Genomic DNA, 18204 nt, shown 5'->3' on the forward strand with positions numbered 1-18204 from the left:
CCCATGGCAACACCTTCCAGGAGCTCAGTATGTGAGACCATTTCATTGTTCCTTGTAAAATAGCGTATAATGTATGGACCTTATTTTAATTCCAGTCTGCCGTTATTGATCTGTCTTTAATGATAGTTAATTAAAGCAATCGTATAATTGATAGAATCTCATCTCTGTTTATCACCCTCCTCTGATTCTCTCTCTCTATTTCTCTCTCTCTCTCTATTAATAAAATCAAGGTGAGGCATTAGTATCCCACACTGGTACACTGGGATAAAAGAGATGTTTACTATCAGTAGCTCTTTACAAAGAGGGTCCCTGTTCTTTATCAGGGTATCAGGAGAGCATGATCTTATTAGTGACAGTGATGAATTCAAGGTAGGCGTTATAAAATGTGTTAAAAAATGTATAACTCACATAACTGACATTTACAAGGCCGATCTGAAAAATGTTTAAGGGAATCACATCAAATTCCTTGTTTTTATTCATTTGCCTGTTTCAAATGAGGTTTGCGCCACTATGTTCAGGTTTCTGAGACTTGCCTTTTGAGTTGAGTTTAAGGCCCTGGTGTCCTTTCACATTTCACAGGTCATTACCAAAACAGACTCAGTTTTGCATCCAGGATGCTCTCTTCTACAAGATCAAATATCACATTAGTCCAATAAAATCTGAGGCTACGTCGGGAACATGCACTGACTGTTCAGCTGGAAGCATTACTTCCCAAGCAGACCTCTCATATAGACATAACTAATTTCTAGGGAATTATTTTCATTATCAATTCATCTGCCAATTATTTTTTCAATTAATCATTGCCAATCACAACTTTGCAGAGCCAAGGGGTGATCTGTTTAAAAACCAAGATATTTAATTTACAATGACAAAGCACGTTGAAAAATAGATTATCAAAATAGTTCATTATTCATCTGCTGACCGACTTGTCAATGAATTGAGAAGTTGTTTTATTGATATGTTTCATGTGATAGAATCTGTTTTGCGTTTTTTTTGTCATCTTGAGGTGTAAATCTTTTTCCCTTGCAAGAATTCAATAAATAAATCAGAACGGACAGGTTTACTTTGTAAATTCTAGACCACTCTATCTTTGAGACAAAACTACAGGAAGAGTAACTCTGTGATGTTTTTCTTTTTACAATACCACCTGCACTCCTCCAACCACAGAGTGAACAAATCTTAGGAACAGACCTTTATCTGATGTCCTTGTTCAGCAGTAAGCTGTGATTTATTAGCCTCTGCAGCCATAGCGCTCCATGACCCAACAGACCCTGCTCTTATCCTCCATACAGGGTGAACACTGCTGCAAGCAGTACACCCTGCAGTCATGGTTCAAGAGCTCCCTCTACTGATATTTCACAGTAATGCATGGTTATATTCACTCCGCTAACACTTAAGCGTTAAGACAGTATGCTTGCATGAGTTCCATTTTTCATCATTTAAGATATTATATATTTTTGCATGAGGAAGAAAAATGAAATAAAAAAGTCCAGTAATCTCACAAAAGTAGTTTATTGTGCCTCTTACTGTTTATATGGCTTTTCTTTGTATGACAAGAGTTGACATAAACAGGGTAGACAACACCTTGGCCATGTTGAAAAACAAAAACATAAAACAACATAATCTCAATGTTCTGCCTTCATTACCATCATTAACATCATGACAGCCCAGCAGAAAGAGAAGGGATGAGGTCATCACACAAGTGTTTTTGTATGACAGCACCATGCCGAGGACATTCACCCAATGACTGAAAGCAAGCATTCACACATACACACATGCCCGCGCGCGCACACACACACAACCACACCCACACCCACACACAACTCAAAAATGAGGAGACCTGTCCATATTCAAAAGACGGGACCTCTCACCGCTACAGAAAGAATGTTCATATTGCTTCAAAGAGATACAAAAAAGAACCTCTGTACTGTATTTCAGCCGCGCTCTCCCAGCTGATTGCCTACAGAGACATTTTGGCAATAAAGAAATGATACATGAGAACACATAATCCTCCACAGCTCCTTTAAAGAGAGGCAAGGATATACACAAGAAGACATGATGATATAATGGCTTTTGGGATGAGAAGGCAGTTTGTTGCATGGATGCCAGCTAGAGCACAGGCAGGGGCAGTGATGATGATGATGATGATGATGATGATGATGATTTTGTCCCCCTGTGGAAGAGTCAGACTGACATCCATGCTGTTTTTCAGACTTGACACCTTCTATGTACAGGCAGAGGGGGTTGAGCTGATCAAAACAGAGTCAAGAATACACACATAAATATTGCCTGTTTCTAGCGTGCCTGAGAGCAGCTAGGGTTTGGTCCTTACTGAAAAGCCCTGAGTCTGATTTCAAAATGTCTTCCAAAAGGATTCCTGCTTTCAACTTGCATATGTCTTTGATCGTTGTGTTGGTGAATAATGTCGCTATTATGAATGGATGTTTTTGTCCGTGCTGAAAGAGTGTCTTTCTACTGACATCATCGGGGAGTGCTCTAAGGTTGATTGTATTTTATATGTTGATGTTGTCATCAGTTTGGACATGCTAACGGAGAGAAAAGCTCACAGACAGCAACTCTACTCTCAGCGGACGAGATGTGCCTCACTTTAATAGAGGATCACAAAAGTGCTACATAAACGGTGTGAAGTGGAAATCTCTCTCCGGGCACTCGATGCCAGGTCGGCACATCTGCTCCAGCTGAGGGTAGAGTGAAAGGAGTGCGAGTATATGTGTACAGTATACGCTGTGCATGAGATTGATGGTGTGTTTGTGTTGTGCATATGTGAGAGAGCACTCTGCTGTGAGGATCGTTGGATCGTGGCTAGAGTCCCTGCCAGTAGTCAAACTTCTGCTCCAAAGATGACTTCTTCTAACTTTGGCACAAAAGATGCTTACTTTCCGCATTGGCAGCATTAGTCGGCTGCAACAAGAGCAAAATAGAATAATGCCAATTCCCTGATAACAGAAACTGATCAAGTCACTGCAACATAACAATAGTCCTCTGGGTTGATTATCACTGACATCCACAGTGAGCCAAAGTGCCCAAAAAAGCCCCAGCTTAGCACATGTAGCTGCTAAGGAAGACCCAGCCAGTTCTGATTACCCTTCTTTCCATCTGAATATCTTCTCAGGAAAGCTCTTCAAAGAAAAAATGTGTCTAAAGGATTCATATATAAAACCAGAATAACAAATAAAGAAATATAATGGTATATAGATATGTATGGGCTTATTCATAAATTGAAAAATAAGAAAAACGGAGAACTATTCAAAAGCAATAACAACAAAAACAAAAGATAAGCATACTCGATTTGGTTTTGCCCTGTAGTCTATTTTTCTTTTGAGAAATGTGCTTGCTGTAATCCATTGGAATCAACTGCTCAGTTCTGGTATCTGGTTTGGCCGTTCCCCTATTCAGATATAAACAACAATAGTGGGGAAAAAAGAGACATTTAGCTTTCTCAAAGAGGTTACGTTCTTATTGTCACGTTAACTTCCCTCTTGGCTATGCCAGGAGTTCATATGGTTTACTGTCATCTCTCCTTGACTTTACTTTTCTGTAGTTCACTTGTCATGGACCATGTGGCCTGAGTTAGAAAGTGTCTGTACACATAAGGCTCTGCTGTGCTCCGCTGTGGAGGACACAATGATGTGCAGTAAGGAGAGAGAAGGGGGGAGGGAAGGCCAGCATTTTTCTTGAGGTGGGAGAGTGAGTGAGGTTGTGTTGTATACCTCCATGTATGTATGTGTTTGTGTATGTGTGTGTTTGAACTTGTATATGCATGAATGAAATGTTCTGTTCACTGCGCCCTCCCAACAAGGCCTTTCCTCGACCCATCGATGCCATCTAGAACCCCCCAGGGCTCCCCATCACTGTCCGAGCCCCTGTCTCGCTCGTCATCCCCCGCATCGTCATCGTCGTCTTCGTCCTCCTCCTCTGGCGATGGCTCGCTGCCGTTCTCTGTGGCCCAGCTGTCCTCTTCGTCCTCTGCCTCCTGCTTCAGAACCAGGGCTGGTGGTGGAGGTGGTGGCGGCGGAGGTGGCGGGCTCTCGTTGGACTCTGTTTGGTCCTCAAAGGCCTCTGGGTTTTCGAGCATCTCCCTGATCAAAGGAGGCATTGGCCCTGGGATCTCCATCTTCAGAGTGATGGCTCTCTCTGCACCTGGAAGCAGAAAACATGGTGACGGTAGATAGTTAGTAATCATATTTTTAAAAACGCTGTGTTTGCTGACAAAGCCCTGTGTGTCACACATTGGTTAAGACAGCAATCCAGCCTTTTTCTATATCTGAATTTGTTCCAAGAATTACTGTCTTCATACTAACCCTTAGTACTGATACCCCTGAGGTCGGTGATCTTCATCAGCATGCGGGGGAACATGTGGGGTTTGTTGGGGCGACGACGGCGGGCGTAGATCTTCAGAGCCTCAAGTAGAGGCTCTTGCAGCTTATCCACTTTCTGGGGCTCCTCTAGATCCATACGGTCTGATGAAGAGTGCAAAAAATACATAATGTTGTACAAATATTTAGCTCTTCTACTTTACAGTACTAAACATATCAAAGTAGTGACAAACAGATTTACTAAAGCCACTTCCTCTTTACAACACTTTCATTGTCTCTGTGTGATGTGTACACTGCAGTACCTCCACAGATGAGGCAGATGGCACTGAGGAGGCCAGTTTCTGTGTCATCCATTTCCAGCGGTAGAAGCTGGCCAGCAAAGGCAAACACCAGGTCTGTGAGTGGTCCGAAGCCAGCGTTGTGCATCTGAGTCCGGTTCAAAGTCAGGCCATCTGAGAAGGTCATAGTGTCCTGTTCTGGGGTGTAGCGTGTGCAAATCCTCAGCATCTGTGAGCAAAAGAAATTGGAAAACTTTGTGAGCATTGAGCAAAATATGATGTAAAGCTGATGCAAGGTTTTCTACAGCACCAAATAACTAACTAAACTGACACCAGCTCAAAATATAATTTAACCATTGTGTAACTATTCTCACACCATTCAATAGGCTCAGTAAAGGTTGGGCAAATACTACCACTTTTCACCACCAGATGACAGTATTTCCTCATCTTTCACTTGGTTTATATGTGAGAAAAAGGCTCTGCTGTCATAAGTGAAGAAGACAAAAGGGAGGGAAAAAAAGACAATGTTTCCTCACCAGTATGTCCAGGCAGGCTGACTTAAGTAAAGTGATCTGGTCAGCGATGGTGAGGGTGGTAAAACCTGGCAGCCGCTTGGCAAATTCCACTATCTTGATGATGCATTTGGTGGAGAGCTCACTGAACTTGTCCCATAAACCCAGATCCAGCTGGACACGGTGGTCTGAGCTGGAGTTCTGAACACACACAAAGAGATCAGTATGTTGTTACAGAGGTGGTGTGCAACCAAAGCATCAAGGGCGAGCGTGTCCAAGCCTGACAACATATTTACATTTTACATCAATCAAGGGGTAAAAAAAAAAAAATCCATTTACATGTTGCATCAATCATTCAGAGGCCACATAGATGTCTTATTGGGGAACTGAATTGCTTAAACCACCACTATGTTGGGAAAGCTACGGTGAATTTACGTCTTTGCATGCAATTTTGGAGCTTTTAGAATGTTGCCACACACAGTATGAGTGAACAGTAGTGTAGAGTTTGTTTGTGTGTGTGTGTGTGTGTGTGTGTGTGTGACTTACGGTGGTGTATTTGCCCAATTGGCAGAGTGACGGGAACGTTTCTTGGTGAGCTTTGCTGACTTTATTGACCAACTCCTCTAGCTCTCCGCTTAGCTCATAGCTCTCTGGAAGCACCACCTCCTCCTTCACATCCTTCTTCTTCTTGTTTCTGTCATTGCGCACCGCTGTGTAAAGAAAAACAAGAAAGCAAAGCAGTTAGAAGAGAGAGATTTGCCACTGTTTTGCACAAAATAATTTCCTCAGGCAATTTTTGGAGACCAGCTGCAGAATGTTCCTCTGCTTTATCTGTAACCACATGTAAAAACATCCACACCATTTATGCTCTCTGTCTTTCACCACTATCAAGGACATTGTGCTCGCTAGTGGAAACCAGAACTCAGTAGCGACAGAGGTTGCTCTTAACAGTATCAACATATTTCCTTTAGCACGGCACGGACACTGGCTATCTCTTTCTTATCAGCTGCTCTCTTCCTTGTCCATCTCTCTATCCACTTGACCGGTGCACATAAGCCATTCCTCCACTCTCTCCCTCTCTGCCTCCTCTCCCTCCTCCTCCCATACTTTCCTTCCTCTCAGGATATCCAGTAATAGCAGAGGCACAATGTGATCCCGGTCTTAACACACATCCCACACAAACATTACACCCACATACATGTCCCACGGGCTCTGTGAAGGGCGAGAAACTATCACTTACACGCAGCCCTCCGAAAACAAGGTCAAACTAAAGGGGGCACAAAACGATGTCTTTTATTTGGCAAACTGTGTGAATCCTGCCACCTCTGACTTTGTAAAAAGTCAAATTTTTATTTTCCGCTCTGTTGTCTTTATGAATGACAGCAGTGTCTGTGCTGGCCAGAGGGGCGAGGTTTTGTTGTGAAACAGGAAGTCAGAATCATTTCGCAAAGCGATTAGTCATATGATTGGTACAGTGCCCAGCCTCACCCTGATCACCACCCCTGGTAGGCTTATCATCTGCTTCAGTCAACTGCTGCTGCATAGTTTCCCAGAGTCTGACTCAGCATTAATAGATCAATAAGTTCACACTGTCTCAAATCAGCTCAGCTCTCAGTTGGTTGTAAAAAATAAAAAGATCAGATCAGATGTGGACCAAGTAGATTTTAAATATTAACTGCTTGCAAATGTCTCCAAGGTACCCAGGAATATCACACTGTGTCTTGATCTATGTATGAAATATCTGAAGTATCTGGAGCCTTGTGTGTGTGCCAGTGTACACACGTGGTTTTCGTTGTGTGAGTGAGTGAATATCCATGTTTTGGAAGCGGGTCTCTCTGTGTCTTGGCACTCCCGTCCTGGAGGGCTCACCTTCCTTGGACATGCCGACCTCAAAGCACTTCTGCAGCCTACAGTACTGGCAGCGGTTGCGTGTGACCTTGTTAATCTGACAGTTCTTGTCTCGGTGGCAGGTATACACCATGTTCTTCTGGATACTGCGGCGGAAGAAACCCTGAAGCATCAGGAAGCAAGAGACAAAAGGGGAGAGGGCAAGCGAGAGAGAGAGAGAGAGAGAGAAGTGCATTATACTCAAGTCATTAAATTAAGGATGTGACATTTAACTGTTTCTCCTTCATACTCACCCTTCTTTCATCTCTTTTTCTAACTTGAATCCAGAAGAGAAAAGCGAAACATTCTATCATTCTAACTCTTGGTGATTCCATTTTTAACACCACTACTATCTAACTCATATCACAGGAGTAGCTACAGACTGCCTACAAGGGTCTTTCTTTCTTATGTTGATGAAAAGGCAATCTAAATCTGTCTTTCTAAGCCTGTCATAAATCCAGACAAAGCAGAGCTCAAAAGGATCTTGCAGGTTGTTCTCACCTTGCAGCCCTCACAGGAGCTGACCCCATAGTGGTACCCGGAGGACTTGTCCTGGCACACAAAGCAGGGCTTGTAGATACGAGGTGGGGGAGGTGGAGACGGAGAACTGGGTACCATCTCCTCTGAGCTGGTGCTCTGGGTCTCAACCGCTATAGACAAAAAAAAAAGGACAACAGAGCACATGAGCACATGGTCTGCCACAAATCATTATCCTATGGCTACTGTGCAGTGTGAAATGTCACATGTGCACATACACATTCAATACATGTAGCAGATGCAGATTATTGAGCATGTATAACTGCATTCAAACATGATATGACAACTGCTGAGTAACAGTTATATTCAGTTTGTAAACATTTTGCCTGGAGATGGATTGATATACAATATCACATATTCTGTTTTAGCTTGTATGTCTGTGGGACAAAATTGATAAGATCAGATTGAGCAAGAAGAATAGAGTACGAACTGCAGGCAACAGATTCTATTTCCAGGCGCCAATTACCACCCTAAGGGACAGTACGTCAGGCGCATATATGGAGAGATTATTGTTTCGTGTGAGCACAGAGGAACAAGGGAAGCATGACTTTTTGACAGCAGAGACAAAAGTGTTTTTTACAGGAGTAAGCAAGAGCGCTGTTGATGGACAGCTTCTCTGATAAGGCCAGGTAACAGCATGAGTTGTTGCAGCCAAAAGTCAAAGCTGGCTCTTCGTCATTCCACAGACTGACAACAGCTCATAATGACATCGCACAGAGTAGACACATGTCAAACACACATGCGTGCAAAGTCGGTGTGAAGCTCTCCTTCTACCTTTCAAACTTGAACAAGACTGTGACGTCAGCGCTACCTTGGGTCACATACTTGCTACGGTACATTAATTATCACTATATTCCAAAGTGGAACCATCATAAGCTCTTTTGGATGTTCACATGTGCAGCCAATGCAGCGGATTCCGTACTTCCCCTGAGAAACATAAGCTGCTGCACACGCATAGGACCAGTTCACATTCTAGCCTGCACAAACTCACAGACACACATGTTGCTCGGGGGAAGTATGGAATCCATACGCTGCACACTTGAACATCCACTTACCCAACAGCACCTCTTTCAACTTTCACCCTTGGTTACCCTCAAACTCCCCCCCCCCCCCCCCAAACTCTGCATCCCACCACCCCCCTGACACACAAACCCTATTTTTCTCTTGTTTCCTGGCCCTAAATTCCTCAGTGCAGCCCTGCCAGGTTTTAATAGAGGCCTAGGCTCGTAAGGCGGCCTATAAAGGCGGTCCCATAGCTGGACAGGAGGCCCCAGCTCGGCTGGTCTACACTTTATTGGGACTCGGTCACCTTGGGCAGCTATTCACACCACCAGCTGTAGCTCCCAGCCCGTAAAAAAAAGCCAATCATAAAATAAAAAACAGGGAGGCTCTAAAATTCTAACTTTTACTGCCCCCACCTCCCCCCAGCACCTTCAATGGAAAGCACAGAGGGCCTAAACTTAACCTACAGCTCCCCCTCCTCCCCTCTCTCACACCCAAGGCTGAGGCAAAAACCACCAGATTTCCTTTTTACAAGAGAGGGGAGACTTCAAAAAGAAGAAAAAAAGGGGGGCATAAAAAGAGGAATTTGATAAAAAAGAGAGAAAGGGGCAGAGGGGGAAAGGGGGAGGAGAGGACACAGTTGCTCCTGAGGGCAAGTCTTGTTCAAGATCAAGCTGACCATTACTTCCACTTCTGCTACAGCTGCTGTGACCGGCCAGCTACTACCTCATTAATGATAGTAACAGAAATATGTCAGACTTTTTCATTTGTTGCCTGCTGCTCAAACATCTGTTTTTCATATGTATTTTTATATTTGACTATTCAGAATCCACATTCAAATTCCTCCTTTGAAAGCCTTACTTTGCTGGAGGCAAAGATGTTTTCCATTAGTTTTAAGAGCGATCCCAAAGCCAAATGTGCAAATCAATCTAAAACCTGAAGTTTACGCTGCTGAATGTTTCTACAGCAGTTCTCATATCTCCCGGGCCAGAATGTAACAAAGCAACAGGGTCAGTGGGAGAGCAGAAACCCTCTGAACGTGCCATGAACCTCTGTGTTTATGCAATAATAACAGCAGCAAATGAGGCTCCAGACCGAGCGCCGACAACCCCTAAGAAAAGGACAAACCATATGTGGCGTCAAGTAACGAACACTGACTGACACTGTCTTAATGGAGAAAGAAAGCAAGGCAAAGAGAGAAAGGCCATCCTGGAGAAAACTTGGAAAGCATTAAGAGAGAAAATATATCAGCCTCCATCAACACGTTGAACCTGGTTCCTGCCAGAGAACATGACTCCTGTACCCGCCTCCTAGACTTGGCCTCATTCAGCCCAGTCCATCCAAATCCCCCGCACCACTTACCCCAGGGCGCCACAGTGAGAGGGCCCATTCAGGCAGCCGCCCCGAGCCCCTTTACCCAGTCTCCTCAACTCAGCTCATCACTGTTTAGAAAACAAAGCCCTGTGAAATGAGAGGCCCTCCTTATCAGCGCTCCGAGGCCTGGGGCCCCATTTGCATGACAATCTGCCGGCCAAGGCCTGTGAGCTGATGACGGACGGATGAGATGAGAGGAGTGGGATAGGTGGGTGGCTGCTGCTGTTGTTAGGGGAAGAGAAGAGGATAAAGAGAGGCAAGAAGGAGGGATAGTTGAGTTATCAGTAGCCACTGTTCGTTTCCTGCTAAGTATCAGTTTACCCACTAATCCCTTCTCTCAATGCTCTCTGTGCACAAGTGGCCCAGCTGCACTGACCAGGCCTAATCCACATGTCACATACACACAGTGATACTATTCAATGGCTGCAAACTACACACGCACGCACACAGGAGGGTAATATTCACTAGATAAAAACTAGGACCTCCTCCCCCCCAACATTACACTAAAGTGCTTCAGCCACAGTGGGCTATGAAGTACATTATTCTCCACAACCTCATTAGATGTGAAATGTAACTGCACATGACAGAAATAGCTGTTTAGCTGAAGGTGACTTCAACTAGGTCAATTACATTAAATTCTAGGTCAAGTCAACTGGAGCAGTTGATCTCCCTTTAGGTTCAACAGATAGGAGATAATATAGAAAAACAAGGGACTTTCTGGTAACACTAAAGCTGCCTGGTGTTCACTCAACTGGAAAGGGGAGTGTTTCTAATGTATGTGAGCAAAGGCCTGACTATGCGGCTTGTGTTTTTCGAGTTGCAACACACTGCTTTTAACTGAGCAGCATATGACATTCTGGCAGGGTAACAAGTATTCTTTCACAATAGGCCTGCAGATTTTGTCTACGTGACTTGTTGGTGTGATTGAATCTTCGGTGGGACACTGCTCCAGAGGTCTGGCGTTGGCACGTGAGAGCAAATGCCCAGGCTGTTTCTGTGTGAGACAAGTGCACATACAGTACAGTACATGAGTAGGCTAGGGTTAGGGTTAATATCTGTGTATATGTTGGTTGTGTATGTGTGACTCCAGCCAGCGGCACTGCCTTCTCCCAGCAGCCTCTATTTGATTTGCAAATTCAGGACTGTTCATCATGCTGCACTAGTGAGCTTCACTGTTTCCCATTAAAATTTCCTCCTGCGTGTGTATGTGTGCACGCGCGTGGTGCATTGTGTTTAGTTACTGTCAAACTGCAAGCACGGGCATCTCTATCTTCATTAAACAGCCTGCAAAGCTTGCGTGTTCTCGTCAAATGCACTGAGCAGTATAAGAGTGTGTGAGAGTTGGAGGCAGTGTGTGAGAGGGGCACACATTAGGGCTCACTGTGAAAAGAGGGGTGGGTACTGGGCAGACAGCAGTGGCAGAAGGGGAGCAGATTGAGAGAGGATGGTGAACAGTGGACTGGAAGACTTGCTGGCACACTAGGTGGGGCCTTTGAGGGGGCCATTGGCCCTCTACCCAATGGCAGAGGCTACAGTACAACAGGGTGCTCACTGAGTGACCATTACACACCAAAAGGTTTCCATAAAGAACTGGGCTTTGTGAAAGAGGAAGAGAAAGTACCACACCCTTGTCAGTGGTACCAGCAAGTTTCACTCTCCTTCTCTCTGTTCCTCTGCCCACGTCTTCCTGCCATCTCTCTGAGGCTTCTGCTACAAGGTCCCTCACAACAGGCTTGTTTCCTTCCTCTTGTCAGTACCAGCCTTTTCCGGAGGATCTCCGTCATTGGCTTTGCAGCCTCTGCACTGTGTCCCTTGTGGCTGCACCTTCTTACATGTACTTTCATTTCCCACCGGTCAAATAATAATGCTGCTCTGTTCAAACTCTATTAACCACAGCTGAGTCACCTGCAAGCTTTGGGTGGTCTATCAAGTCTCTATTGTGTGAGTCAAAGAAGCACTCACAATGTAACCTGCCTACAACTGAGAAAGAAATAGTTTACATGATGGAGAAGTCAAAAGCAGAGACAAGAGAAGGAGGAATATGTGTGTGTTGACAGGGGAGGGGTGCTTTCATTAAAAGGTGCTGAGCAGTAGCAATGGCTTTCAACAGCTGTCAGAAAGTTCATTACCTGGACTCCTGGACACACACACACACACACACACACACACACACACACACACACACACACACACAAAGAGGCCCCACTAGGCTGTCTTTTAAAAGAAGATCTATGATAAAACAGGGCTGCCGACCAGGAGAAGGATCAAGTTTGAGCAGTGAAAACACACCAAGCAGGCCAGGGGTAGTGAGAAACCAGGCATTAACACAAACACCCCTCCGAGAATTTACACACGTCTGTCAGAACCAGCGGAAAGTCATGAAACATAGTGAGAGACCGACACACGTGTGAATGCACATGATGCACACATGTAATCTGAGCATGTGCTCATAGCTTCCATGAGTGCTAATGACAAAAGTCTAGACCTTAGAGAGTGACACAACTTGTCATGTCACACAAACTCCTGCCAGCACACACACACACACACGCATACACACTTCTTTATCTATAGCTCCACCAAAGAAAGCGTACAAGCAGAGCAGGAAAGGCAGCAGGTGGGATAAGCCTGTATCCTCAGGGCAGATTTTAAAAAGTGGAATTACCCTTGCAGTCTGGTGGTGCTCTCAAAACACCCTTTCTTCTTTACAGCACCTCATAAAGGGCCTTTTGATATTTTCTTGATGGAGGCGGCCTAGCCAACATTTGGCAGCAAGCACCCCCCCCCCTTTCCTGCACCACACAACCCTGTCAAGAAACACACAAGTTGGCTTCAAACAGGCAGACTTGCCCACCAAACTGCCTGTCCCCCATGAACCCAGCAAAAAAAAGTTTCCTGCAAATGTCCTTGTATAAAACCTGAGGAAGGAGGTATTAAAAAGGGAGGGAAATTAAAGGAAACATAATTTCAATGAAAGGATTTTAGTTGGTGGTCTTTTATGGCTAGTGCAGGAAAGTATCAGACAGTCAAGTGCAGATCTGTGGAAAAAATGCGCCCCCTCATCCCTGTGGTGAGCTCCAGCTGACTCTTCATCTGCCCACCAGAAGACAGCGAGGAACAAGGAACACAGCTCTCCTTCGGTGACTGGAGAGTGAACCCAAACCTGGCAATCCGGCGCAGGCCTGGGCCATTGATCATGTCAAGAGGACGGGACAACTCACGGGCAGGCGAGGAAGCCGACAGAGAGCGGAGGCAGGCAGGCAGACAGACAGGCGAGGTGAGGAGGGGAGAGAGGAGAGTCATCGAGGCAAAACCCTGAGTCTTTGATCCTCAGGTTGTTCCTCGTCCTCCCAGACTTCCTCTCACCATCTGTAGCCCTGGCTCTCACCTGTCTCTCTCTGGCAAGGCCACTAGCGCTCGTTCAATTGCTATTGCTTCCTCCCCACAACAATAGAAACCTACAAAAGTAGAAGTAGCTCAGCCGTGGCTGCAGCCTCACTGTCAGAGGAAGTGGGGGGGAAAGGAGGATAACGTAAACAACAACAGTAGTATTCACTCCAGCTCATAGGGGAAGCACCGCAGACCAAAGTGTGCAAACGCAAACCTCTCATTGGAAGGAACAAGCACACCCACAAGTAGTAATACACAGGTCTTTCCTACTCAATATGTAAATGTATGTGCCCAAGCGTCTGCACACACTATACTAAGTGTTTCTTCTTGATTTTCTTACATTACACTTTTTTTCCAAAATCATGACAAGTCCCAGCCATCTATCTAACATCTCTTCTGATTTTACTCAGTCCAGATTTGCATTTATTATCTGTTTACTTGGAAGGACCTGAAAGGCAGCATTGAGAGTAGGATAGACAGATTAACAGCGAGAGAGCAGCCATAAAATGACTGTGGCTTCCTGATGTCTGAGATTTTTGAAACATTGCAACACTGGCACAAAGTCCCCTTAAACTGGCACAAACACTCGGAGTCATATCAGATGTAGAAGTAACTCTGAGAAACTTCTGCTTTGAGTGGTTGTGCGGCGAAATGATGCATATCAGAGTTTTTCACTTTTGCTTGGCAACCAACCGCCAACAGGTTGCCCAACTCTGCACCTTGGCGGAGGCTGTCAGAGCAGTGACAAGAAATTCAGATTTGGGCCCTATAGTGATTCATTTCCTTCTCTGTCTGCCTCTCGATGTGTTGGAAGTTCCAAGAGAGACTAATATGGGGCAATAACGTCACATTTTGACTATTACCACTCAGAGAATACGAAGACATCACTGAGAAAGTGAGCAATACCCATTCAGTCAGTTCCCATAACAGCAGTGTACCCTGAACTCATTCAGCATTCCTGAACAAGGCATAAATCATCCCAAGCAGCCCCTGAGTCCTTTGCTGGATCGCTTCCTGTCTAACTGTCTGTTTGTCTGGCAGGCAGGCTGGTTTTCTCTCAGTGTTTTCTGGCAAATGTGAGGTGCTCAAACAGTGGAGTAGAGGCTGATAAATCCAAGCCTACTGACAGGATCACTAAAGGCAGCTCTCATTCAATCAAAGGTGAAGCTACAATGAAGACATATTCTCTACTAGTTTATAGCCACTGAAGAGCATGTGCTTATTTTCTGTTTGTCCATGCATGCCTGCTCGTGGGTGTGTGTCACGTGTTTAAGTGATAATGCAGTTCTTGTGTCAGAGCAATACATCTACTGCAGCGGCCCACTGAAAAAATGAGAGTTTCCATGGACTTCAGTGACCTGGTAATTGTCAGCTTTCTGCAGAAACTTGATTTATTTGTAAAAGAGGTTACACAAAAAACTTAGTCAGGTTCATAACAGGGATTGTACATGTATGCATGACAGAGAGCCTGCACACAATGTGGCGAGATGAAAAGGAAGATCATCACTGTAACTGTACATCCTTGTATCCAAAATAAATAAATCCAAAATGTAACTAAATCAGAAAACAGAAACTAAAATAAATAAGTCAGTTTCCACAGCTGCACAGTATTTGCAAATTTGCACACATATGCACAGTAAAAGGAAAATACTGTGTGGTCTAAGAGTCTTGGTTCAAAAATATGACAGTAGCTTAAAGACAAATCTGATTACTGACCAGCTGTATGTAAAGTTTTCAAGATCTGAACGCATTCTCCTGTTTCCTGCTTTAACCTTATGTCTCCCAATAACATGGTTTCATGTGTGTTTGGTGAGTAAACACACACAAACAGACACAAACACATGCACACAGAGGCATCTGTGAAATTCTCCACTGAGATTCATGACCTCCCAATAAAAAGTCCCAAATCATCAGCCAAGCCCACAGTAACAGGCATATCATCTTACACACACCTGTTCCCACACAGTGATCACACGGGCATAATATACACACAAACAAATGAACAAATGCAAGTATATACAAATTAATTTCCAGAGGACTGAACATGGCAGTTGCACATACACACATTTGCAGGATTTGACTAATGTCCAAGTGAAACAAACGCCAGCAGGACCTCCCTCCTCCCCTTGGCCAGCTCCTCTTCCATCACTCTCCACCCCTGAGTCCAGATAATAGCTGTACTACACCAAGCGCCCACCACTCCCTGCCAAACATTGTCGGCTGCGTAAACACTGCCCATTCACACATACACAGAGCGAGGACAGTCAGGCTCCTCTGGGTTTCTAGTCCCGGCTTGGCTGTCCGAGTCCTCCGCTTCTCATAACAGTGAGCCCCTAGCAACGCTCGAGCAGAGCTGTCAGTCAATAACACGGGGGTAACAGAATTGCTCTTTACACTCAGCTCACACATGGCTCCGAGCTGACATACACATACTCCTATGTACACTAAACACAAACTACACATGTGCAACAGTACATTGCATGCACACCAGTGAAATAAACTCTCACAGGTGCATGCATGAGAACACCAATACACACAAATGCCAAGGTGCACACACATACACACATTGCCTGGCCTGCCAATTGCCCACGCCTTTGTACAAGGGAAAATGTGCCTGGCAGGCAAAGGGCTGTTCTCAGTAAACAGCTACAATAGCAGCAGTCAAACACGGGTGTTAGGGTGGGCAGCCACAATACCTCCGTGACCAGCAAACTATTGTGAAAGAACTTACGAAAGTCCACATTTTATACACTGATACGAAGGGGCAAACTGTTGGCCCAGTTGCCTCATAACAGCCTGTTTTGTCATGTTGTGCGCCATGGGATTCCTTGTAATGTTTCAGCAGAAGCACTCTTGTGAAATACTGCTACAAAACTTCACTAAAATGGACAGGAAAATACAAGCAAAAAGTCTGAGGTGACAGATTCTGCCTCCGCGCGGCGTTTAATGAGTTTTATTTACAGTGGTGTGAGTGACGCTGCTGAGGGGCTATAAACTGCTGTTAGAGCAGAGCTGGATTCCAACACAGGCCTGTGGAATCCAGCCTGGCACATTGTCTGTCTCTGGATTTGACACAGCAGTCTGGGTGCCCAACGCCAGCCAAACAGGCACGTAAACACTACATACACTGACATATAGGAGTTCACATCCAGACTCCACACACGCAGGCACAGGCTGACAACGCTCATATTTATGCATAAGCAAAACCACACGTGAAAGGGGGCTTGTGGAAGAATCTTTAAGCAACTGCAGGGATTGAGTCTGTTTATTTATAGGTGGCACTGCCTATTAATGGGCTTGGCTATTACTGCAGGGCTGAGACAGATCTGTTAGCAAGGTGGTGTGATACTGCAGCACAAGTAGTCCTTATACTGAAAATGGCTTCATGCTATAAAAATCTTTTCCATGTCAAAATGTAATGTAACACAGTCATTCTTCATTAAAATCATTATTTTATTTTTTAGTTTCAGTATGAATATACCAGAAAGGTTTGGCCAAGCTACTGCAAAATAGAATATTATTAAGACATGCATACAGTATATACACATACATACCTACATATAAGCCTGCGGATACACACACACGCACATACAAATACCTACACTTAAGCATACACAGTAAAGCACAATTCCCTGGGTAGTAGCTTAGAGAAATAGTGGATCTCTATCCAACTGCACTCTAAAATTAGGTGCTTTTTTGATTACAGTTGTCATGCTTAGGTGTTTAACACATTTCACTTTGTACTGATTTTCTACTTCAAACTACTCATTTAGTTGCATTGGCTGCAACTGTTTTCAGAGACAAGTGAAGGGGCATATCAATTACGAGTTAGCGACTCTGGACCAGCTGACTGCTTAAGCCTTTTAACTTCAGCACATTCATTTGACATTATCTCAAAAGGATCAACAAGGTTTATGTATATATAACAGCCCTGACAAGTCCTCATTAGAACTGCAACCATGGTAATAAGTCTTCTAATTCCTTTTCTTTCTCTCACACACACACACACCAACACACGCTCACATACACCCCCACCCCCACCCCTCCACCTCCCCAACCAAGATGCCACTATCTATTCCCAGTCCTGCCCCCTCAGGCATTCTAATCTTTTAATTGAATCTTTTGTAATTATAATGAAATAACTGCGGACTTTCATCAGGGAGAAAATGATCGGGGCCAGAATGTGCCAGTGGTCACAGGAAGCTCTTATTTCTCTGTCATTGCTACCGAGATATACCCCCATTTCAATTAGCTCCTCAATTCACATTTGAACAGTACATTAAGAGAAAACAAAGAAGCGCGCGTGTGTGTGTGTGCGTGCATGCGTTTTTGTGTGTGTGGTGATGGATTACTCCAGAGATCTGTTATTGCCATGTCACTCTCTTGTATGTATCGCTTGCAAGCATCGCAATTAATATCCAAACAGTGTTCAAAAGGATCTAGCCACGAGTGAGTTTTGGTGAGAAAAACACACTTCCCCTTCTCCTGACCCTGGAGAACTGCTAAGCGTAATTGCCTCATTCCTCTAAGCAAATGAACATTGGCAGAGAGGGGATTGGTCTGCAAAGGCTCTCTCAAATGGCTTCCCTGGCGGTTGACTAATTCAGTTCTCATTGACGTATGACTAAATCAGTGTCCATTATCCTTACACGCAGGGCAGCTCAGATGTAGTACCAGCTCCATGGTGGAAAGGCACTTAAGAGAATCACAAACCAAGCTGGTTGAAAGGGTCCCCTTTTCAGCAAGCTGACAAGGCCACCACACATGGTGTAGATCTGACATTGGCCAGGCTGTAGCCCCTGACTAACCTCTGACATTGAGGTCTCCCACTGGTGAACAAAAAAACAGGAAAACTGACCACACCACACACTTTTAAGTGCTCTGACTGTC

The 18204-nt window shown here is 44.6% G+C and overlaps 1 protein-coding gene across 8 annotated transcripts in view; it reads right to left on the reverse strand.

Annotated features, from left to right (window-relative positions):
- Nucleotides 1–1493: 1493 nt before the first annotated feature.
- The window catches only part of rarga (retinoic acid receptor gamma a), a 42246-nt gene continuing 25535 nt past the window's right edge, over nt 1494–18204 (reverse strand). For 6 of the 8 annotated variants that reach the window (XM_038722549.1, XM_038722545.1, XM_038722547.1 and 3 more), the window contains 7 exons: nt 7516–7664; nt 6910–7138; nt 5674–5837; nt 5152–5328; nt 4640–4844; nt 4323–4481; nt 1494–4161 (listed from right to left, as the gene is read on the reverse strand). In XM_038722549.1, the coding sequence (XP_038578477.1) occupies nt 3800–4161; nt 4323–4481; nt 4640–4844; nt 5152–5328; nt 5674–5837; nt 6910–7138; nt 7516–7664 (1445 nt within the window). In that variant the 3' untranslated portion in view covers nt 1494–3799. The remainder of the gene's footprint in view (nt 4162–4322; nt 4482–4639; nt 4845–5151; nt 5329–5673; nt 5838–6909; nt 7139–7515; nt 7665–18204) is intronic. The other 2 variants (XM_038722551.1, XM_038722552.1) reach the window with 1 other exon arrangement.

The sequence above is a fragment of the Micropterus salmoides genome, unplaced genomic scaffold (assembly GCF_014851395.1).
Source record: "Micropterus salmoides isolate LMB-PRFRI ecotype aquatic unplaced genomic scaffold, ASM1485139v1 Ms_hic_scaffold_16, whole genome shotgun sequence".
Classification (NCBI taxonomy): domain Eukaryota; kingdom Metazoa; phylum Chordata; class Actinopteri; order Centrarchiformes; family Centrarchidae; genus Micropterus; species Micropterus salmoides.